This window comes from Melospiza georgiana, chromosome 21 (assembly GCF_028018845.1).
Source record: "Melospiza georgiana isolate bMelGeo1 chromosome 21, bMelGeo1.pri, whole genome shotgun sequence".
Classification (NCBI taxonomy): domain Eukaryota; kingdom Metazoa; phylum Chordata; class Aves; order Passeriformes; family Passerellidae; genus Melospiza; species Melospiza georgiana.
In genome coordinates this window covers 1,318,706-1,341,611 of record NC_080450.1, presented here as the reverse complement: position 1 = coordinate 1,341,611, position 22,906 = coordinate 1,318,706, and the positions used below count along the sequence as shown (strand labels likewise).

General features: G+C 62.7%; 1 protein-coding gene across 2 annotated transcripts in view; it reads right to left on the bottom strand.

Annotated features, from left to right (window-relative positions):
- The window catches only part of SDK2 (sidekick cell adhesion molecule 2), a 55,162-nt gene that overhangs the window by 5,012 nt on the left and 27,244 nt on the right, over positions 1 to 22,906 (bottom strand). Inside the window, exons 1-40 of one of the 2 annotated variants that reach the window (XM_058038756.1) lie at positions 21,598 to 21,798; positions 19,462 to 19,568; positions 17,791 to 17,938; positions 17,036 to 17,169; positions 15,655 to 15,766; positions 15,251 to 15,441; positions 14,648 to 14,731; positions 14,384 to 14,578; positions 14,125 to 14,241; positions 13,876 to 14,043; positions 13,605 to 13,707; positions 13,217 to 13,393; positions 13,003 to 13,139; positions 12,706 to 12,853; positions 12,492 to 12,632; positions 12,228 to 12,409; positions 11,925 to 12,040; positions 11,119 to 11,314; positions 10,897 to 10,995; positions 10,009 to 10,200; positions 9,798 to 9,919; positions 9,611 to 9,720; positions 9,338 to 9,488; positions 9,025 to 9,262; positions 8,791 to 8,906; positions 8,351 to 8,540; positions 7,511 to 7,609; positions 6,692 to 6,886; positions 6,411 to 6,612; positions 5,991 to 6,094; positions 5,816 to 5,886; positions 5,587 to 5,707; positions 4,904 to 4,960; positions 3,609 to 3,710; positions 3,402 to 3,517; positions 2,285 to 2,471; positions 1,837 to 1,974; positions 1,609 to 1,770; positions 1,389 to 1,514; positions 169 to 333 (exon numbers count right to left, since the gene is read on the bottom strand). In XM_058038756.1, coding sequence (XP_057894739.1) covers positions 169 to 333; positions 1,389 to 1,514; positions 1,609 to 1,770; positions 1,837 to 1,974; positions 2,285 to 2,471; positions 3,402 to 3,517; positions 3,609 to 3,710; positions 4,904 to 4,960; positions 5,587 to 5,707; positions 5,816 to 5,886; positions 5,991 to 6,094; positions 6,411 to 6,612; positions 6,692 to 6,886; positions 7,511 to 7,609; positions 8,351 to 8,540; positions 8,791 to 8,906; positions 9,025 to 9,262; positions 9,338 to 9,488; positions 9,611 to 9,720; positions 9,798 to 9,919; positions 10,009 to 10,200; positions 10,897 to 10,995; positions 11,119 to 11,314; positions 11,925 to 12,040; positions 12,228 to 12,409; positions 12,492 to 12,632; positions 12,706 to 12,853; positions 13,003 to 13,139; positions 13,217 to 13,393; positions 13,605 to 13,707; positions 13,876 to 14,043; positions 14,125 to 14,241; positions 14,384 to 14,578; positions 14,648 to 14,731; positions 15,251 to 15,441; positions 15,655 to 15,766; positions 17,036 to 17,169; positions 17,791 to 17,938; positions 19,462 to 19,568; positions 21,598 to 21,662 — 5,584 coding nt within the window. In that variant the 5' untranslated portion in view covers positions 21,663 to 21,798. Of the gene's footprint in view, positions 1 to 168; positions 334 to 1,388; positions 1,515 to 1,608; positions 1,771 to 1,836; positions 1,975 to 2,284; positions 2,472 to 3,401; positions 3,518 to 3,608; positions 3,711 to 4,903; positions 4,961 to 5,586; positions 5,708 to 5,815; positions 5,887 to 5,990; positions 6,095 to 6,410; positions 6,613 to 6,691; positions 6,887 to 7,510; positions 7,610 to 8,350; positions 8,541 to 8,790; positions 8,907 to 9,024; positions 9,263 to 9,337; positions 9,489 to 9,610; positions 9,721 to 9,797; positions 9,920 to 10,008; positions 10,201 to 10,896; positions 10,996 to 11,118; positions 11,315 to 11,924; positions 12,041 to 12,227; positions 12,410 to 12,491; positions 12,633 to 12,705; positions 12,854 to 13,002; positions 13,140 to 13,216; positions 13,394 to 13,604; positions 13,708 to 13,875; positions 14,044 to 14,124; positions 14,242 to 14,383; positions 14,579 to 14,647; positions 14,732 to 15,250; positions 15,442 to 15,654; positions 15,767 to 17,035; positions 17,170 to 17,790; positions 17,939 to 19,461; positions 19,569 to 21,597; positions 21,799 to 22,906 lie in introns of those variants that run through there. The other variant, XM_058038755.1, reaches the window with a different exon arrangement.

Here is a 22,906-nt window from a genome sequence, read left to right as displayed (position 1 = left end):
GGGGAACTTTGTGAGGCTTGGATCCCCAAAAAGGGACGGGGATTTGGAAAGGGGGTGCTGGTGCTGGGACTGGGGCTCTGTGGGAGCCAGGGGTGGGTTCAGCGATGGCCACAAGAGCAGAGCAACAGCAGGACCCTCCCTCTGGCCCAGGGGGGCCCTGGAACGCACCTGACACGGAGGGGGAAGGGGTGCTGGGGGTCCCGTAGCCGTAGTCATTGACAGCAATGACTCGGAAGTCGTAGCTGACCCCCTGCTTGAGGATGTCCATGCTGAAGGTGTAGGAGGTCACCTCCTTGGGGATGTCTTTGATGAGGATGTCCCAGAGCCCCTCATCTGGAAGAGAAAACAAGGCTGGGGTTTTGGGGCTGGGGTTTTGGGGCTGGGGTTTTATGGCTGGGGTTTTGGGGCTGGGATTTTGGGGCTGGGGTTTTAGGGCTGGGATTTTGGGGCTGGGGTTTTAGGGCTGGGGTTTTGGGGCTGGGGTTTTGGGGCTGGGGTTTTGGGGCTGGGATTTTGGGGCTGGGGTTTTAGGGCTGGGATTTTGGGGCTGGGGTTTTGGGGCTGGGATTTTGGGGCTGGGGTTTTAGGGCTGGGGTTTTAGGGCTGGGATTTTGGGGCTGGGGTTTTGGGGCTGGGGTTTTGGGGCTGGGGTTTTGGGGCTGGGGTTTTGGGGCTGGGGTTTTGGGGCTGGGATTTTGGGGCTGGGGTTTTGGGGCTGGGGTTTTGGGGCTGGGATTTTGGGGCTGGCTCTGCAGGACACCCCAGGGCCAGGGGTGCTGTCCCTCCATCCACCAGCCCTGCAGGTGCTGCCCTTGCCATCAGCCTCACTCAGCAGCATTTTCATCACAGACACTGCGTCCTAACGCCCAACCCAGGTCAGCACTCCCTGCCTCAGTTTCCCCTCTCCTGACTGTCGCCATCATATTTTATAGAAAAATCCCTTCACCAGGATTTTTCTCCTGGGAACTTCTCTCTGAGAAGCCTCAGAGTAAAAGGAAAACAATAAATATCTCATTTGCCTCTTCTGTGTTTTGCTGCTTTGGAATGTGGTTTGGAGATTGTTTATCCAACAGGCGGCTGTTTGATTGGTTTCATGTGAATTGTTTTTAGTTAATGACCAATCAGGGCCAGGCTGTGTCAGGACTCCTTCCAGAGTCACGAGTTTTCCTTATCATTCTTTGTAGCCTTCTGTCTGTATCCTTTATTCTTTAGTATAGATTTAATACAGCATTCTTTAATATAATACAGATCATAAAACAATAAATCAGCCTTCTGAGAACGTGGAGTCAGATTCATCAATTCCTCCTTCGTCCTGGGGACCCAGCACACAGCACACCTGAGCCCACCTGAGCAAACACCACCCATCCCCACCCGAGACACAGTGGTACCTGAGGGCCGGGCCTCGAGGACGTATCTGGTGATGGGACCCTGGCCAGGGTCCCCGCTGGACCAGTGGATGGTGATGGCCGAGCCATAGCGGGAGATGAAGGGTTCTCCAGGGGGGCCAGGGGCACCTGGGGACCAGAGCACAGCTGGAGGCAGGGCCACAAACTGGCCCAGACCCCGCTCCATCTCCTCACCCCGCGTGTCCCCAGTTGTGCCCCGTACCTTCCCCGGGCCCCGTGGTGATGTTGGCCTCGACGTCCGGCCCGTAGGCGAAGGTTTTGGCGCGGATTCGGAAGCGGTAGGTGACGCCCTCGGCCAGGTCCTTGACCTTCATCCACAGTGGGCTGCTCCCCTTCACATCCACGGTCACGATCTTGCTGACACCTGCAGGGACAGGGGCTGAGCCGGGGCCCCCCCAGCCCTGCGCGCTGCCCCCGGCCCTGCCCTCACCATCCACGGGCGTGCAGGGCTCATAGACCAGCCTGTAGCCCTCGAGGATGCCGTTGGGCAGCGGCGGTGGCTCCCAGGACACGTTCACCGAGGTGGTGGTCAGCTCGCTGAAGCGGATGGAGCCGGGAGCGCTGGGGGCTGCCAGGGGGACAGGGGGACAGGGCCAGCTCAGCGCTCCAGGGGACACCTCCAGCACCAGCCAGCCCCTGTCCCTGCCTCCACCCTGATGCTGAAGGGTTCCACGGGGCAACGAGTCTCCTTGTGTCCTCCCAAAACCTTCATCATCCTCAAGCTTAAACATTCGCCTGCATGCAACCCCACCCCACAAAACCACTGGATGCCCTGCTCGGGATTGCAGCACGAATCCCTGGAGCAGGACCCATGGAGACGCGTCCCCGGGGAGCCCAGGGGCAGGAGGGTGCCAGGGGAGCCGTGCCACGGGCCCCACCTGCCTGCTGTGTCCGTGCCCTCACGGGCTCGCTGCGGGGCCCGTCGCCCGCGGCGTTGAAGGCGGCCACGCTGACCCCGTAGGAGGTGTAGCCCGTCAGGTTCTTCAGCTTCACGCCGGTCTCGGGCAGGAAAAGGGTCTTGACCTTGGTGCTCTGGTTCTGCCGCTGCTCCTCCCAGAAGTGGATCTGCAGGACAAGAGTGGGGAGCTGGATGAGGAACGGGTCTGACGCAGCTCGGCCTCCCTGAGCCCCCACATGGCCCTGCCCAGGCTCCTGAGCCTCTGTCCCAGCCTGGTGGCTCCAAATGTGCCCAAAGGAATGGAACAGCCCCTCCTCCAGGCTGTGCTGGGCATCAGGCAGGGCTGGCATCGCCAGGGTGTGCTGAGGTCACCTTCGAGCCGTGCCTGATTCCCGCGGGATGGGGACAAGCAGGAGGAACCACAATGGATGGGGACTGGAGGTGTCTGGAGCATGGGCTGGGTACTGTGGCTGCATCCTAATGAACACCAACTGCACCTGGGCTGCATCCTGACACATCCCTGTGCATCCTGACCCATCCCTGTGCATCCCAACTGCACCTGGGCTGCATCCCGACACATCCCTGTGCATCCTGACCCATCCCTGTGCATCCCAACTGCACCTGGGCTGCATCCCGACACACCTCTGTGCATCCCAACACATCCTGACACATCCCTGTGCATCCCAACACATCCCTGTGCATCCCAACACATCCTGACACATCCCTGTGCATCCCGACACATCCTGGCTCTATCCCAACACATCCCGACACATCCCTGCTCTATCCCGATGCATCCCTGTGCATCCCGACACATCAAGGCTCTATCCCGGTGCATCCCAATACATTCTAGCTGCATCCCGACAATTTCTGGCTGTATCCCGACACATCCCGGCTCTCTCCCGACACATCCCGGTCGCATTCCAGGGCGGACGGCGCCATCTGCTGCTCCTCCGCCGCTCGGCACCGGGATGGGCCCCCCGGCATCCTCCCAGAGCCCCTTCCCCAAAACCGCCCACAGCATCCGCACCCTGCGCCCCCCAGGGGTTCAGCCCAGAGCCCCCCCGGGCGGGCGGCAGCCCCCAGGGCCCCGGGGGTACCTTGTAGCCCTGGATGTCGCCGTTCTGGCTCTCCGCGGGCGGCGGCTCCCAGGTGACATCCAGCTGCGTGGCCGTCACCGCCCGCACGGCCACGTTGCGGGGCGCTGCGGTGGGCACTGTGCCGAGGAGGGGACGCGGTCACGGCGCTGGTTGGGGTCCCAGCACAGCCGAGCCCCTCCCTGCAGCCCCCAGCCCGGCCAGACTCACCCGCTTCCCCCACAAACACCTCCTGGGGGGCGCTGGGGGGCCCCTCGCCCACGGCGTTGTAGACGCTCATCCGGATCTCGTAGCGCCGGTGCTTGCTCAGGTCTGGGGGACAAAGGGAGAGTGGCACCCTCCCCGGGATGGGGCAGCCCCCGGGGGACCCGGCAGAGCCCCCCTGGTTGGGCAGAAGGGGGTGTCCCCAAGGAGCAGCTGGATGGGGCACAGGGGTTCCAGCTGGCCCTGCAGGGCAGGGACACACGGGGTGGCACTGGGGGACACACAGGGGTGGCACTGGGGGACACACAGGGGTGACAGTGGGGGACACACAGAGGTGACAGTGAGGGACACACAGGGGTGGCAGTGGGGGACACACAGGGGTGGTACTGAGGGACACACAGGGGTGGCACTGAGGGACACATAGAGGTGACAGTAGTAAGGGACACACTGGGGTGGCAGTGGGGGACACACAGGGGTGACAGTGAGGGACACACGGGGTGGCACTGGGGACACACAGGGGTGACAGTGAGGGACACACAGAGTGAGGTGGGGGACACACAGAGGTGGCACTGAGGGACACATAGAGGTGACAGTGGGGGACACACAGATGTGGGACTGGGGGACACACAGGGGTGGCACTGGGGACACACAGGGGTGGCACTGGGGGACACACAGAGGTGGCACTGGGGGACACATAGAGGTGACAGTGGGGGACACACAGGGGTGGCACTGGGGGACACACAGGGGTGGCAGTGGTGGACACACAGGGGTGGCACTGGGGACACACAGAGGTGACAGTGAGGGACACACAGGGGTGGCACTGGGGACACACAGAGGTGACAGTGGGGGACACACAGATGTGGCACTGGAGACACACAGGGGTGGCACTGAGGGACACATAGAGGTGACAGTGTGGGACACACAGGGGTGACAGTGGGGGACACACAGAGGTGACAGTGGGGGACACACAGGGGTGGCACTGGGGGACACATAGAGGTGACAGTGGGGGACACACAGGGGTGGCATGGGGGACACACAGGGGTGGCACTGGGGGACACACAGGTGGCACCAGGGGACACACACAGGTGGCACTGGGGGACACACAGGGGTGGCACTGGGGGACACACAGGGGTGGCAGTGGGGGACACACAGAGGTGACAGTGAGGGACACACAGGGGTGGCACTGGGGACACACAGAGGTGACAGTGGGGGACACACAGGGGTGGCAGTGGGGGACACACAGGTGGCACCAGGGGACACACACAGGTGGCACTGGGGGACACACAGGGGTGGTCACTTACTGTCCAGCTCGTACTGGGTGAGGGACACCTCGCTGAGGTTGTGCACGGCATAGACAGCTGGGCAGGAGAACGCGGGGGGTTAGTGCAGGGCAGGGGGGGCTCCTGCCTCTGAGCCCCCACCCCACCATGGGCCAGGGGTCCCCAGAAATGGCCCTGGCACCCCCAGGTGCCAACAGGGCTGTGACAGCACTGGGGAGCATTTCCATCCTCCAGCCCCATCCCCTGAGTGCCACCAGCCGGGTTTGGGCATGGGGGTCCCCACAGAGGACAGGGCCGGGCCCTGCCTTGGGCTCTGCCCTTGTCACTCGTGTCCCTGCTGCCAGCAGAGGGGATGTGACCCTGCTGCCTGCAGGGGCTGGGGACACCCGGCAGGATGACACCCAGCAGGATGTCACCCAGCAGGATGTCACACAGAGGATGTCACACAGAGGATGTCACAGAGCCAGTGGTAGGTGCAGACACCCCTGTGAGGTTCAGGTTTGTGGGCGCAGTGGGACAGAGCCAGTAACACCAAAGGACATTTAGGGACCGCAGCCCTGGTGGCACAAGGGAGCTGGTGACAGCTCCAGGGGCACGGCCTGACCCTGGTACCGCGGAGATGCTGTGGGTGCTGCACTGCTCGGATCCCAGCTGCCAGCCCAGGCCAGCCCAGCCCCTGTCCCGGGGTCCCTGCGGGTACTCACGGGTGGCGCTGGGGTGGCCGAGGCCGCGCAGGGCGAAGCCCCTCAGGCTGTCGTGCAGCAGCTCCCGGTAGCGCAGCCGGAAGCCCAGCAGGATCCCGTTGATCTTGTCCTCAGCCGGGGGCTGCGGGGCGGGCAGGGAGGGCAGTCAGGGGCCGCTCTGCTCCAGGGCACCCTGGCACCCTGGTGCCACCTCGGCGCCACTCGCCGGGCAGGGCAGAGGGGACGGTACCTGCCAGCGGATGAGCACCGACGTGGTGGTGTGGGGGGTGATGGAGAGGATGGTGGGCGCCTCCTCGGGGGCTGTGGGGGAGAGGAGGGTGGTGAGGCTCCGGAGACGCCCCGGACAAAGGAGGATTTGTTCCCTCGGCCACGGAGCCGCCGTCCCTGCCCCGGGAGGTGCTGACCCGCCTGCAGGGTGGTCAGGGACTCCGACTCCTCGCTGTACTCGCTGTCCCCGATGTCGTTCGTCGCCTTCACACGGAACTTGTAGGACGTGAAGGGTTTCAGCCTGCAGGGAGCAGAGCGGGATGGGGACGGGGCAGCCAGGGGGTCACCCCCGAGCCACCTCCCTCCCAGCACCCATCGCTCCCCAGCGCTGCTCACGCCATGGGGAAACTGAGGCACGGGGAACGCACCCGGGGCATCCCCAGCCACTCCCCAGCGCTTCTCACGCCATGGGGAAACTGAGGCACAGGGAAACCACCCTGACCATCACCCCCCACGGCATCCCCAGCCCCTCACCGGCACTTCTCACGCCATGGGGAAACTGAGGCACGGGGAACGCACCCGTAGCATCATCCCCCATGCATTCCCCAGCCGCTCACCTGTCCACGACGAAGGCGGTGGCGTTGTGGCTGGCGGGGGCGGAGTGCAGAGCCCACTGTCCGTGGGGCAGCTCGCGGCTCTGCACGGTGTAGTAGCGCACGGGGGACAGCCCGTCGCTGCCCGGCTCCCAGGACAGCAGCACGCTGCGCGCCCGCACCTCCTCCTGCTGCGCCAGCGGCTTCCCGGGGGGCTGCGGCCGGGCTGGGGGAGGCGAGGGGCTGCGAGCGCTGCGGGGGCACCGCCGGCCGCCCCCCGGCCCGGCCCGGAGCCCCGTCCTTACCTCGCTTCTCGGTGGTGACCACCAGCGCCTCGGCCGGCTCGCCCCAGCCCTTGCGGCTCTGCGCGGTGACGCGGAACAGGTAGGTGGCCTCGGGCTGCAGGCCGGTGGCCGTGAACTGCCGGGCGCCGGCGTCCAGCACCTCCACGGCGGCCGCGGGCAGCGCCGAGGTGTTGAGGCGGTGGCTGACCTGGTAGGCTGCGGGGAGGGAGCGCAGTGGGGCCGCTGGGGAGGGGACACCGGCCTGGAGCCACCCCCTCCATCCCAACCCGCTCACACCCAGCCCGGGACCAGCGTCCGAGCAGGGAATTTCACCCCTGAGGGTACCGAGATGCTCAGGAAGCTGGTCCCTGACAATCCCTGTCCCCACAGGACCTCTGTATCCCTCTGCAGAGCATCCCAGTGTGGCTCCCTGTCGCAGACATCTTTTTATGAAAAATCCTTTCCTTAAGATTTTTTCCTCCTGAGGAGCTGAGAGGCCTCAGGAACAAAATGCAAACATTGATTATCTGCTGCTGGGGAATGCAACAGGTGCATCTGTGATTGGTCTCATGTGGTTGTTTGTAATTAATGGCCAATCACAGTCAGCTGGCTTGGACAGAGAGTGTGGGACAGCTGCCTTTGTTATCATTCTTTTCTATTCTTAGCCAGCCTTCTGATGAGAACTTTTTCTTCTATTCCTTTAGTATAGTTTTAATGTAATATATACCATAAAATAATAAATCCAGCCTCCTGAAATGTGGAGTCAGATCCTCATCTCTTCCCTCATCCTGGGACCCCTGTGAACACGGTCACAGCCCACCCCAGGCGCTCCCCACCTACCCAGGATGACGCCGTTGGGGGCTGCTGGAGGCTGCCAGATGAGCCTCACCAAGGTGGTCCTCACCTCAGGAAAGAGGAGCCCCACGGGGGGCCCGGGCACTGCAGGGGGACAGATTGGAGTCACTGGGGAGTGGGGAAAAGATCCCAACCCCTGGGAGCCCTGGGTGTGCTGGGCAGGGCGAGAGGGATCGCCCCAGAGAACAGGGATGGGAGGGGATCGATCAGCCATGGACTGGATAGGATCAATCACAGAGGGATGGGAGGGGATCAATCAGCCAGGGATGGCATGGGATGGGATGGGATGGGATGGGGTGGGATGGGATGGGATGGGATGGGATGGGATGGGATGGGATGGGATGGGATCCATGGGATGGGATGGGATGGGATGGGATGGGATGGGATGGGATGGGATGGGATGGGATGGAATGGGATCAATCACGCAGATAGGATGGGATCAATCACCCAGGGATAGGGTGGGATCAATCACCCAGGGATGGGATGGGATTGGATCAATCAGCCAGGATAGGATGGGATCAATCAGCCAGGATGGGATGGGATCAATCACCCATGGACTGGATGGGATCAATCAGCCAGGGATAGGGTGGGATCAATCACCCAGGGATGGGATGGGATCAATCACCCATGGGTAGGACAGGATCAATCAGCCAGGATAGGATGGGATCAATCAGCCAGGATAGGATGGGATCAATCACCCAGGGATGGGATGGGATCAATCACCCAGGGATGGGATGGGATCAATCAGCCATGGACTGGATGGGATCAATCAGCCAGGGATAGGGTGGGATCAATCACCCAGCCCACCCAGGTGCTGCCACCCACCATCATCCAGCGTCCTCTCGAGGACAGGAGGCCGGCTGGGGACACCGTCGCCCATCCTGGTGAAGGCCAGCACCCGGATCTCGTACAGGGTGTACTTGGCCAGCCCGGTGAGCTGGGCACTGTGGGAGGCATTGCCCTCTGCCAGCCAGAACCGGGCACGGGCCTCCGAGCCTTTCTCCTTGTACAGCACCTGCAACACAGCCCGTGTGACACAGCCCGTGTGACACAGCCAGTGTGACATGGCCAGTGTGACACAGCCAGTGTGACACGGCCAGTGTGACATGGCCAGTGTGACACAGCCCGTGTGACACGGCCCGTGTGACACGGCCCGTGTGACACAGCTGGGCCACCAGCTCCTTGGGGGTGGCACATTTAGGAACCCCACACCTGCAGGGTGATTCCCCCAGGGAAAGCTGTGCTGCCCACGGGCAGGAGCTCACCTTGTAGCCCAGGATGAGCCCGTTGCAGTCAGCCTCAGGAATGTCACCCCATCGGACCAGCAGGCTGCTGGAGGTGGTGGCCACTGCTGACACATTGCTGGGGCCGGAGGAGGGCACTGGAGGGGGCAGCAGAGAGGGTCAGCGGCCAGATTGGCCCAGGTGGGTGCCCAGCGCCCAGGTGGGCTCAGTACCTAGGCACATCGGCCCAGGTGGGTGCCCAGGTGGGCTCAGTACCTGACTCCCGCGTGCGCCCCAGCACCGGGGGGCTCCAGGGCCCGGGCCCGATGGCGTTGAAGGCCTGGACCTGCACCCGGTACTCGGTCCACTCCTGCAGGTCCTCGATGGTGAACTCCCTCTCGACGCGGTCGCGGATCAGCTGCAGCGCCGGCTGCCCCCGCCCGTCCGCCCGGGCGTACCGGATCCTGTAGCCCACCGAGTCGGGGCTCCCGTTGTACTCCTGCTCCAGGAGGGGCTGCCAGGGACAGCCGCTGTCACTGCTGATGTCCCCTCCAGCTCCGTCCCCCTTCAGACCCCCAGACCCCCTCACCATCCAGCGCAGCCACAGGCTGGTCTCGCTGGCCGTCCTCAGGGTGACATTGGCAGGGGCCGTGTCCGGGGGGGCCTGCAGGGTCTGGATCCTCCGGGAGGGCAGGCTGGGTGGGCTGGTGCCCACGATGTTCACCTGCCGCATGCGGAAACTGAGGGACGAGAGGAGAGGGGGTCACGGTGTGGGCTGAGAGGGCTCCAGTGCCCCGGGGAGGACAATGGGGTCACAGTGAGGGAGCCAGGGATGGCAGCGTGGCACCAGCCTGGCACTTGCCTGTAGTAGGTGTAGGGCTTCAGATTGGGCACCTCCATGGAGCGCATGTCGGGCTCGTTGGCCAGCTGGTGCACGAGCCCCCACTCGCCGGCCTCGCCGTTCTGGCCCACCTGTGGGGCGGCAGTGGGGTCGGTGGGGTGAGCTGCCCCCAAACACCCCCTGAGCCCCTTCCCGAGCCCCCCTGTACCTGTGCCTCCACCTGCCAGCGGGAGATGGAGGTTTTGCCATCGTAACCGGGGCGGAACTGGATGGTGACGGAGCGGGGGCCGATGTTGGAGATGCCCAGGTTGGTGGGGGCACCGGGGAGCTCTGTGGGGACAGGGCAGGGTGGGTGACACCGGCCGCTTGTCCCCAACACTGCGCACGGCCCTCCAGCACCCCAACAGCACAGGGCTCACCTGGGGGGACCCCCGAGGAGATGGTGGAGGAGGAGAGCTGTCCCTGTCCCTTGGAGGTCATGGCGGCCACCTCGATGGTGTAGGTGGTGAGGGCGGTGAGGCCGGTGACGCGGTACTCCAGGGTGACGTTGGGCAGGTAGTGCGTCACCCGCGTGTTGGTGCGGTTGTACTCCTCCCAGGAGATCCGGTACCCTGGAATGCACCCCTGCATTGCCTACCCCTGCAGTGTCACCCTTGCAGCGTCACCCTTGCACTGCCCACCCCTGCATTGTCACCCTTGCATTGCCCGCCCCTGCAGCGTCACCTTTGCATTGTCACCTTTGCGTTGCCCACCCCTGCAGTGTCACCTTTGCATTGTCACCCTTGCATTGCCCACCCCTGCAGTGTCACCCTTGCAGTGTCACCCTTGCATTGCCCACCCCTGCAGTGTCACCCTTGCAGTGTCACCCTTGCATTGCCCACCCCTGCAGCATCATCTTTGCATTGTCACCCTTGCATTGCCCACCCCTGCAGCGTCACCTTTGCATTGTCACCCTTGCATTGTCACCCCTGCATTGCCCACCCCTGCAGCGTCACATTTACATTGTCACCCCTGCATTGCCTATCCCTGCAGTGTCACCCTTGCATTGTCACCCCTGCATTGCCCACCCCTGCAGCGCCCACCCTACAGGCTGTGTGGGGACAGGGGTGGGACAGGGCAGGTGGGACTGGGCAGGACAAAGGGGAGATGCTGTGGGGGAGAAAAAGGACACGTGAATGTGACCACAGGGCGGCAACGGGACACAGGGGACACTGCTGCAGAGCGGGAATGGGACAAGAATAAAGGGAAGTGTTGCGGGGTGGCGAAGACAGCAATGCCAGAGCCAGCACCTGCTGCTGCTCCCTTACCCGTCAGGATCCCGTTCTTCTCCAGCGGCTCCTGCCAGCTGACCTTCAGGGACGTATCCAGGACGTCACTGAAGCTCAGGTGTCCCACGGGGCCAGGCACTGCCCAAAAACACCCAAACGCTCAACACCCAAGCACAGAATCCCTCGGCACCCACGGGACCCCCTCGGACGGAGCCGGGGCGCGGGCAGGGTGCGTCCCGAGGGGTGGGAGCCTCCCCGTACCGTCCTCGTGGGTGCGCACCAGCTGCGGGGGGCTGCGCGGGCCGTCGCCGGGCGTGGTGAAGCACAGCACCGAGGTCAGGTACTCGGCGAACTTGCGCAGCCCCGGCACGTAGCCCACGTGCACGCTGTCCTGGAAGTTGGGCCGCACCGTCACCACCGTGGCCTCGTCCTCGTGCTCCGGCTCCCAGGCGATGAGCTGAAGGGGAAAGGAGATGCCGTGAAGGTTCTTCCGTGCCAAAAACGCCACCTCCGGCCGCCTCTTATTAATTAGGCCTTGATTAACGATCAATTAAACAGCGCCGGCGCCCAGCGCTCCCCGCACCGTTACGGAGCTGTGATTAACTCCATCGATAACGGGATCCCCCCCTTGCCCGCATCCTGGGCATTTAATTGGTGTTGTGCAAGATAGCCTCTAGCAACTTAATTAAACACTAATTAGGCCCTAAAAATACTAATCAAAAATACTAAGTGGCGTTTAATAGGAATGTTAAATATCCTGCTCACGCTGGTTATCTCATTGAGTGGCAATTAAATTCCCGAACTTCTTTCGAGTGGATTAAAACACAAGTTTAATGTTTTAATTCTATTTCATTAATGTAAATTTGAATTAATTGCAATTTGGAATTAATTACAGAGCATGGGAGACTCCGAGCCCACGCAAGTGTTAAATAACAGTAAATATTATTTTAGCAGTCAGAAGAGAGCCAATTAAAATCGGGGATTTCAGCGAGGAGGAGCCAAGACAGTTTGTGAAGGTTGACCAAGTTTCCCCCACAGGCTGCTCTGGTTTCGGGAATCACCCTCACCTTGTAGCCCTGGTTGATGCCGTTGATGAACTGGGGGCTGGGGGGATTCCAGGTGAAGCGGATGGTGGTGGAGTTGGTGGCCTCAGCCTGCACATTCCCTGGAGGCACCGTGGGCACTGCCAGGATGAAGGGACAGCTCACAGGGACAGCTCCATGAGGTCCCCTCCATCAGCTGGGTGCCCACTCCAGGTCATCCTTGCCCAGCACCTCCACACCCATCCTCCTGCCTCCCATCCCATCCCATCCCACCAATGGCACCCCACTGATGCTGTCGGGGTGCCCACCCTGACTGCCCCTGCCTACCTCCCTGCAGCGTCCACTCTGTCACCTTCATGCTGTAGACCCCCAGACCAGCACTGTTGTAGGCGGCCACCTCAATCTCGTAGTTGGTCCAGATGATGAGGTCCTCCAGCAGGAGGTTGTTGACCTCGGCGTTGGTGATGTTCTTGAACTGGTACCCCACGGGCAGCCCGGCCAGGCAGTACCTGGGCACGAGGAACCATCAGAGCTGCCACTGTCCCCACCAACACAAGGTCTCGATCCCTGGGCACCCCAGCTGGCACCTACCGGATGATGTAGCCCTTGAGGACCCCGTTCTGGTGGCTCTCGGGGGGCGGCTGCCACTGGATCATGATGGACTGGTTGGTGCGGCCACTGGCGATGACGTTCTGGGGGGGCGCCGAGGGCGGCTCCTCGGGCAGGGACACCCTGCAGGGACGGGGCAGGGTGAGCACCGGGGTCACCAGCCAGCCCCCCAGGACCCCCCCAGGCCGGGCCTCACCTCTCGGTGTCCTTGCTGAACTGTCCCCTGCCCACGTCGTTCACGGCACACAGGCGGAACTGGTAGGAGCGAGCGGGCACCAAGCCCCGCACTGTCACCGATGTCACCTCGGGGTCCACGCTGGCCAGCAGCACGGTCCAGGGCGCATCTGTGGGGAGAGGGGACAGCAGGGTGGGGACCTGGCCTGCAGGACACTGAGGTCACCAGCCTGGCTGACCCATCCCGGGGTCCCCAAGCAGCGTCCCCCGCAGCAGGGTGACACTGGGGACCTCTCGGGGGGTGGCAGCAGCCCCTTACTGTTCTCGGAGACCTCCACGACGTAGCGGAGCAGGGGGCTGTTGCCGTCGAAGGGCTTGGCCCAGGTGAGGTTGATGGCCCGTTTCTCCTGCGGGCTTAGGGCGGCCACGGGGCTCTCGGGGGCGTGGGGGAGCTGCCTGGACAGGGGGGTTAGGAGGGAAGGAGGGACGGGGGGCACAGCCCCGGGGTGCTGGCAGGGTGAGGGGGGTCTCACCGGACTCGGAGGTGGGCGCTGCGCGAGTCGTTGCCCCCGGCCGAGATCACCTTGCAGGTGTAGGTGCCGATGTCACCCGACCAGGTCTGGGAGATGTGCAGGGTGCCCGCCTCGTCCAGCCGCACCCGGGGGCCGCTCTCGGGGCCCAGCGGAGCCCCGTCCTTCTCCCACACGTACCTGTGCCAGGGGGAGCCGGGTGTGCTGGTGCCCCACCGCCCCCAGCGAGCACAGGGGACAGGGGCTCGCTGTCACAGGGCACCAGGGGGCACTGCAGGACCACCAGCGCGGGGCTGAGGAAGGAGACCCCCATCTCCCTCCCCAGGACAGCACTGACAGCAGCCAGGTGAGCATCCTGGGGGCGCCTGGACTCCCCAAACCTCTCCCTCACCTGACGTCCACGCTGGGGTCATGGGTGACCCCGCAGCTCATGACAGCCTTGGTGCCTTTGATGACACTCTGGTCCTGCGGCGGGTCTGTGATACGTGTCCTTGCTGCGGGGGGACACAATGACCCACCGGCACTGCAGGGGTGGCACCAGCAGGGACAGCCCCAAAACCCAGCATCCATCCCTAGAGAGCTCCATCCCACAGCACCAGGGTGGTCCCACAGCCATTGGGGTGGGGGTCCCTCCCTTCCCTGGCCCACCGTGAGCCCCTTACCCCAGACCACCAGGTCTGCAGAGGCCTCGTCCACGCCGCGGGAGTTGGTGGCCAGGCAGGTGTAGGTGCCAGCGTCAGACAGGTGCGCGGGGCTCACCAGGAGGCTGCCCGACTCCAGCAGGGTGAAACGGGGCAGCTGCACCGAGCCGCTGGCCAGGACCCGCTCCCCTGGGGACACGGTGGGGACCGTCAGCGCCACGGCCACCGGGGCAGCGAGGACAGGCTCCAGGCCCCTGCCCAGCCCTGTACCTTTCTGCCAGGTGATGGCCGGGCGTGGCGCCCCCGAGGTCTCGCAGTTGAGGATGACGGCCATGCCGTCGATCACCGTGCTGTCCTGGGGACCCCGCGTGATGTTGGGGGCGATGCCTGCGGGGCACAGAGGTGCACGGCCCCCCTGAATCCCCTCCCTGTGCCGTGCCCAGCCTGGATCTCTGACCCAGAAGAGTTTCCTGGGCTCTCTGAGCTGCCTGTGGCCCAGCACCCAGGGCAAAGGGGAGGTGGCACCTACTGGTCACGGCCAGGTACGTGGTGGTCTGCACCTCGCCGGCCGCGTTGCGGGCGAAGCACTGGAACATTCCGGTGTCGTCGGGGAGCAGCCCGCTGATCTGCAGGCTGCCGTCCTCCAGCAGCTGGAAACGGGGCAGCTTCTCCAGCTGCAGCAGGGCGGCGTCCTTGTACCAGGCCATCTCGGGAGGGGGGACACCTGCAGGGGGACGGGCACGTCAGGCACGGGCTGGGGGCGGCGCATGGAGGGTGCCGGGGAGCAGCTCACCCTTGGCCTGGCAGGGGATGGCCACCACCTTCTCCATCTCGGCCGTGATGTGCCTCTCCGGCTCCCTGATGAACTGAGGGGGCTCTGCAGAGGGAAGGAGGAAATGGGAACGGGGGCAGAGCCTCTCCCCAGGGTCCTTGGGATGACCCGTGTCACTCCTGTCACCCCCCAGCCCTGCCCTGGGGCTGAGCCCGCCCCAGATCATGGCCTGCGTGGTCGGGGCTGCTCGTGGGCAGGAGATCGTCCAGCACAGACACAGGGAGGTGCCCAGGGACAGGAGCTGACCCGGCAGGGGCAGAAACTCACCCAGCATGGACAGGGAGGTGCCCATGGGCAGGAGATGACCCAACATGGACAGGAGCTCACCCAGCACGGACAGGAAGGTGCCCAAGGGCGGGAGATAACCCAACGTAGACAGGGAGGTGCCAATGGACAGGATCTCACCCAGCACGGACAGGGAGGTGCCCAGGGACAGGAGCTGACCCGGCAGGGGCAGGAGCTCACCCAGCACGGACAGGAAGGCTCCCAAGGGCAGGAGATAACCCGGCATGGACAGGGAGGTGCCCAGGGACAGGAGCTGACCCAGCAGGGGCAGGAGCTCACCCAGCACGGACAGGAAGGCCCCGGCAGTGACAGCAGGGACGCTGCTGCTGCGCAGCACAGCCTGGCACTCGTAGAAGCCGCTGTCGCTCAGGGTGGGGTGCAGGATGGTCAGCCGCCGGCTGTAGTCGCTGATCCCGCTGGACACGGGCTCCCCGTCCTTCTTCCAGACGATGTGCAGCTTCATCAGTGGCCTGGGGGCCAGGGAGGGTCAAGAATCAGCTCCAGCTTCCCTGGAGGATCCCACCCCACTCCATCCCACAGGACCCCGGTGGGAAGGGTCCTCCCTGCATCCCACAGGTGCCAGGAGTGTGGTGGGAAGGGGTTTAGGATCACCCAGCCCCTAAATCCCCCTTGGGCAGTGCCAACAGGGAGATTCCCCATCCTCATCCCCGCCCCAGGCTCACCTGGCGTTGGCCACACACTCCATGGTCACCTCCGAGGTCCCGGCCACCACGCTGGTGTTCTTGGGAGGGACAATGATGGTGGGTGCGATGGGATCAGCTGGGCCACCCACATCTGGGGAGAGGGAGGACAGAGGGACAGCCATGAGCACCCCTTGCCACCCTGGGCTGTCCCCAGAGACGGCACCCAAATCCCCACATTGGAGGAGACAAAAGTGGCAGGGACCTGGTGGCTTTCCCAGCTGTCCCTAAGCTGTGTCCCCCCCATGGGAGCCCTGGCACACCACCAGGGCCACCACCAGGCTGGTGGCAGCGGGGAGGAGGGAGCAGGGAGTCCATAAAGCAAAATGATGGCGACAGTAAAAAACCCTCATGTAGGCGCTGTAAAACTGCGATGGGCTCGGAAGCTGCTGATAGAGCTGAATCCATAAACAGGGCCTGGGATGTTTATGGAGCTCCAGGACGCCGAGGGGCGGGAGAACAGAGTGATGGGGATGGGAGACAGACAGACAGACAGACAGGGATAACCTGTCCTAACCCTGTGGAGCAGCAGGAGGGGAGATGGGGAGAGCGTGACTGGACTGATGTCACCTCAGGGCATGTCCCATGGTGTCACAGGCATCTTTTATGGAAAACCCTTTCCTTAGGATTTTTCCTCCTGAGAAGCTGAGAGGCCTCAGGAACAAAATGTAAACATTGATTATCTGCTGCTGTGGAATGCAACAAGTGCATCTGTGATTGGTCTCATGTGCTTGTTTCTGATTAATGGCCAATGACAGTCAGCTGGCTTGGACAGAGAGTCTGAGCCACAAACCTTTGTTGTCATTCTTTCTTTTTTTTATTCGTAGCCAGCCTTCTGATGAAATCCTATTATTTTAGTATAGTTTTAATGTAATATATGTCATATAATAATAAATCAGCCTTCTGAAACATGGAGTCAGATCCTCGTCTCTTCCCTCACCCTCAGACCCCTGTGAACACTGTCACACCATGGGATGGACTGTCACCACCCGGAGGGGCTGGGGGACCCCTGGAATTCCTGGGGAGCCCAAAGGGACTGGGGGGACAAAACCACAGGGGTGTCCCCCAGGCAGGGGCTCCTCCAGAGCACCAGGAGCTGACAGGGGACACTGACAGGGGTGTGAGGTGTCCATGGGGTGACCCTGCAGCCCCCATTCCACAGCCCATCCCAGGGCATGGCAGGATGATGCTCTGCCTGTGACACAGCAGCGCCTGCAGCACAGCCACGAGCACCTAAATAAATTCCCAGCCAGCTGAAGCGCTAAGTCAGCAAAAACCGGAGCCTCCGAGGGGATTTACTGCAAATTAAACCTGGGGGCGAGGCAGGGGCTGGGGGGAGGGATCCAGTGCCCCCCGCACTCACTGGCCACCGTCAGGGTGATGGGCTGGCTCGTCTTGTTGTCCCCGTTCTTGTCATTGACCGCCTGCACGTAGTAACGCCCCGCGTCCGGCGCCACCGTGGACAGGATCACCAGCGTGTTCTCCAGCGTGATGGCCCTGGCAGGAGAGCAAGGTGAGGGTGAACCCATTGATCTGGGACCCTCACAGCCCACCCAGCACCCACACAGGACCCCCAGCCTCCCCCCAGGGTGGGGGAACCAAGCCCTGCACCCCTCTGTCCAAGCAGAGCCCATGGGACAGTGAAGATTCTGAGGATTTCTCCTATTTTATTCCTTTTTTACTTATTGGAACAATCCAATCTGCTGGAAACATAAAATGCTGTGGGGAATATGTTTTTTTTTTACCATTAAATATGAGATAAAAAGGAGTTTTATCTCCTCAATCCCGCTTTGCAAATCGAAAGGAGACCAGTTCAATTCCTGCATAATGGGGGTTACAAATTCAATTCCTGCCCAGGGCTCTGGCAGCACCGGGATCTGCCACAGCTCTGTGGGGACACCTGTGTGCCGTGTTTGGCTCTATCCCACCCTCTCCCCCGCCTTCCTCCCTCCTGCTTTCATTTTTTGTGAAGCAATCCCTTCTCTGGTGACAAACAGAGCCATTAGTCACCGGGCCTGTCCCGGGGCTCTGGCACGATGTTGGTTAAACATCCTTAGTGTGGGAAATGCAGCCCCTGGGATGCTGGGGAGGTTCCAGGGGGGTTCTGGGGGTGCTCACACGCGGCTGCTGGGGGAGATCTTCCGTCCATCGCGGAACCAGGTGACCTGGGGCTGGGGGAAGCTGGCGATGCGCGGCGCGGGGATGACGGCCGCCTCGCCGTGGGACACGCTCTGCTGCGTCTCGCCGTCCTCGAAGCTCCCCATGTCTGCAGAACAGGGCAGGGAATGTGCCAGGCATGGGGGGAGCCCAGGGGTGCAGAGCCAGGGCTGGGTGGGCAGCAGGGTGGGGTTTGTGGGATGGGCTCCCATGGGATGGTGCTGAGGGGTGGCCCCAGTCCCCTCCGAGGGTGGCTCAGGGTGGGAGATGGCTCAGATGCCACGGGCTGCTCCTGGTGATCCATCCCTCATCCATCCATTCCTCCATCATCCATGGATTCCATCCATGCCCCATCCATCCATCCATCCATCCATCCATCCATCCATCCATCCATCCATCCATCATCCATCCATCCATCCATCATCCATCCATCCATCCATCCATCATCCATCCATCATCATCCATGGATTCCATCCATCCATCCATCCATGGATTCCATCCATCCATCCATCCATCCATCCATCCATCCATCCATCCATCCATCCATCTATCCATCCATCCATCCATCCCCCCTGTGCTGGGTCAGGGACCCCATCCAAGTGTCCCCACCACAGCCAGGCTGCAGCCACAGCAGGGAGGGCCCAGTCCTGGGGCTCCCCAGCTTCTCCTGCTCCCTGTTGGTTGTCTCTAATTAATGGCCAATCACAGTCAGCTGGCTCAGACAGAGAGCCGAGCCACAAACCTTTGTTATCATTACTTCTTTTCCTATTCTTAGCCAGCCTTCTGATGAAACCCTTTCTTCTATTCTTTTAGTATAGTTTTAATTTAATATACATCATAAAATAATAAATCAAGCCTTCTGAAACATGGAGTCAGATCCTCATCTCCTCCCTCATCCTCAGGCCCCCACGGACACCATCACATGTCCCAGTGCCAGCAGCATCCCAGCATGGCCCTGGCTGCAGGGACAAGGTGTGGCACAGCTCCTCCATCCCCCTGCCATTCCCAGCCTGGAATCAAGCAGCAGTTGTGGGAGACTGAGGGAAGCAGGGGGCATGGAGGAGGGGGTGGGACAGGGGATTTTTATTGACTTCCTTAATTGCTGTAATTAAAAACATGTAAAGAATCCCTTTTTAACGACTTTGCCATTATCATTAGTTGTTAGCACAGCTGCCTTATTAATTTCTCATTATCCTCCTGATTTGTCACTGCTCCTCTGGAGGGGTTTGAGGGGATGGGAGTGGGGATATCCCAGAGGCAAGGGGTGACAGAGAGGGGCAGGTCCCATCGGGGGACAGAGCCACCATCCCAGGCCTCAGCACTGCCATCTCCTCCTTAAATCTCACCAGCATCACCCCAGGGGCACTCTGGATGTCACCCCAGGGTTCCTCCAATGTCCGTGACCAGCACCACCCCAGGGATGCTCCGATGTCCCTGCCAGTGTCACCCCAGGGATGCTCCGATGTCCCTGTCCCTGTCACCCCAGGGATGCTCCGATGTCCCTGTCCCTGTCACCCCAGGGATGCTGCAGGCTCTCACGTGCTGGCCACCATTGGCACCCACCCCGGAGCTGCCCCCGCCGCCGGGATCTGTGTCCCCGCGCGGTCCCCGCGGGGCAGGACCGTCACTTACAGGCCACCTGCACCTCGGTCTGGCGCTGCAGCAGCGCGCCCATGCGGTTGCGGACGATGCAGCGGTAGAAGCCGGCGTGGGTGCGGTCCAGCGAGGTGATCATGTACCTGCGGGAGGGGAACCAGCCGTGAGGGGACACCCGTGTCATTGTCACAGCCCCCCGGTGACTGCCACCCTCCCGGTCCGGGGGCTGGATGTGACCCATCGCCACAAGCTGGGTCCCGCTGTCCTGAGCCCTGCCCCGGCCCCAGCAGTGACACTGTGCTCTGTTGGTGTCACCCAGCCTGGATCTGAGAGTGTCCAAGTCCGGCACTGCTCCGATAAATCCTGGCTCACCCCCTTATCACCCCCCCTGCTCTTATCAGCGGCCAGCGCCGGCGAGGAGATAAAGGAAATCACCACATCTCCTCTCCACCGGGTGCCAAGGCGGACCCTGCTGCCACCAGCGCTGTCCCCAGCCCTGCGGCTCCGGTTTGGTCCCCCTGGAGCACCGGGGGAGCCTCCGGGGGCCGGGCAGGAGCCGCAGCCCCGCTGCGCCCGGCGGGGAGCGCCGCGAGATAAAGCAGAGAGGGAATAAATAAATAAAGGCAGCTCAGCCCTCCTCCCTGCCCCAAAATCTAATCTTGCGTTAAAACCCGCCGCGGGCTCCTTCGGCACGGCTTTGTTTGCTCTTCTGAGAGCCGAGCGTAAATTAAACTTTCATCAGACCTGAGGAGCGCGTTCCCTGCGCACGGCAGAGGGTGGCAGGGACACGGGGCTGTCCCCTGGCCCGGCGGGACTGTCACCAAGGCGCGGTGACACCAGCCAGCCGCACACCCACACAGGGGTCACCCGTCCCCGCGGGACGAGGAGGAGGAGGAGGGACGGTGCCCTTTGGGAACGAGACCTTGAGTGTCACGGCTGATATTTAAAAACGCTCCCCAGAGGCTTTAAATAAGATATTTCAATTGCACGGAGCTGTCAGCGAGGGCCGCAGCCGCCAGGAGTAATGGGCCCGCTCTCCTTGCCGTGTCCTCGCTAATAAATCACACCGCGACTCCCCAGCGCACGCACGCCCACGGACGGACGGACGGACGGATGGATGGACACACAGCAGCACAGGGACACGTGTCCCCAAACAGATCCATGTCCTCGCTGGTGTGTCCCGCCATGGGGACAATGCAAAGCCACCAGCGCTGGCACAGCCCAAGGGACACAAACAGAGTCACAGGGAGCACCTTCAGCACAGGCCTGGCAGTGCGGTGTCCCCAAGGGCAGGACACTCCATGGGAGCTGTGTCCCCAAGGGGAGGACACTCCATGGGCACTCCATGGGCACAGGGAGCCGTGTCCCCAGCCATGGACACTCCATGGGAGCCGTGTCCCCAGCCCAGGACACTCCATGGGCACAGGGAGCCGTGTCCCCAGCCATGGACACTCCATGGGAGCCATGTCCCCAGCCCAGGACACTCCATGGGAGCCATGTCCCCAGCCCAGGACACTCCATGGGAGCCGTGTCCCCAGCCATGGACACTCCATGGGCACAGGGAGCCGTGTCCCCAGCCATGGACACTCCATGGGCACAAGGAGCCGTGTCCCCAGCCCAGGACACTCCACGGGAGCCATGTCCCCAGCCCAGGACACTCCATGGGCACAAGGAGGCGTGTCCCCAGCCATGGACACTCCATGGGAGCCGTGTCCCCAGCCATGGACACTCCATGGGCACAGGGAGCCGTGTCCCCAGCCCAGGACACTCCATGGGAGCCGTGTCCCCAGCCATGGACACTCCATGGGAGCCGTGTCCCCAGCCCAGGAGACTCCATGGGCACAGGGAGCCGTGTCCCCAGCCCAGGACACTCCATGGGAGCCGTGTCCCCAGCCCAGGAGACTCCATGGGCACAGGGAGCCATGTCCCCAGCCATGGACACTCCATGGGAGCCGTGTCCCCAGCCATGGACACTCCACGGGCACAGAGAGCCGTTTCCCCAGCCATGGGCACTCCATGGGCACAGGGAGCCGTGTCCCCAGCCATGGACACTCCATGGGCACAAGGAGCTGTGTCCCCAGCCCAGGACACCCCAGCAGATCCAATTCCGGGGCCTGGTCCCCACACACGGGAGCTGGAGGAGTTATTGAAGCCCAGCACTCGCACACACACCTCAGCAGCTGAAAATAGCCCGGAGAAAGGAAATCAATTCCCGGCTCAGCCCAGCCCGCAGTCATCAACCAAAGCCGCACAGACTTTGTTCTCCCCGCTCGCCTTGCACCGCGGCTTCCATCCAAGAGCGCTCAGCTTCGGTTTCCTTCCCCCACCGCTCCTGGCTGGGAGGGGACGGGGATTGATTCCACCCCCGATGTCACCCCCAATGTCACCCCCGTGTCACCCCTCACAGGGGCTGCGCTGCAGGCAGGAGCGGGGGATGCCACCCCATCCCCAGTCTGTGTCACAGCTTCGTGGCCTTTGTTCCACGCGAGGAAGGAGCTGCTCCAGCTGGGGCCGCTCCCGGTGCCTCTGTCCCCCCGGCCGGGTGGCTTTGGCTTTGTCCCCCGCCCCCGCTGCAGCCGGACCGAGGTGAAGCTGGCCCGGCTCCCGGCGCAGCCCTCGCTGCTGACTCCGCTCTTCCAGGGGTTTGTTTGGCTTCTCTGTGAACGCGGAGCTTGACAGGGCACGGTCCGCGGGGAGAGGCGAGCGCTGACCGCCCTGGCCCGGCAGGAAGCGGCTCCGTCCTGCTCAGCCCCGGGGGCAGGAGGGGGCTCCGGGGTCAGGAGAGAGCCCCGGGTGTGCAGCGGCAGCTTTGGCACCGGATCTGTCTGACAGACGGATGGCTGCACGCTGGGAATGACAACCTGTCCGTCTGTCCGTCCGTTCATCCCCGGTCCCTCAGCCGGGCAGGGCACAGCAGCGTGCCCAGCTCCTCACCAGGCCCAGCTCCTGTGGCTCTGTTATTGTAGGGTTGTCCATCTGTCTGTCCGTCCATCCATCCCCAGTCCCTCTGACCATCCATCCATCCATCCATCCGTCCATCCATCCATCCATCCATCCATCCATCCATCCATCCATCATCCATCCATCCATCCATCCATCCATCCCAGCCGTGCTGTGGCTGTCGCCGTGCCTCTGTTATTGTAGGGCTGTCCGTCTGTCCGTCCGTCCGTCCCAGCCGTGCTGTGGCTGCCGCCGTGCCTCTGTTATTGTAGGGTTGCCGAGGAGCGCGGGGCTGACGCTGCCGAATTATTCTTGGATTGAGGGGGTGGAGAAGGGCCGGGGAAAGCGGCAGCCAAAGGATTTGATCCATCAAATTGAAATCTGTGAGGTTCTTCCAACGCCGCCCGGGAACAGCAACAGCTGGATCGGATTTGGGGTGGGAGCAGCGCTGGCACAGTCCCCTTTGATTAATATCCTGCATAACGACTAATTAATTCTGGAGGGGCCGCGTGTCTGAATGGTTACCTTGGGATAATGAAAT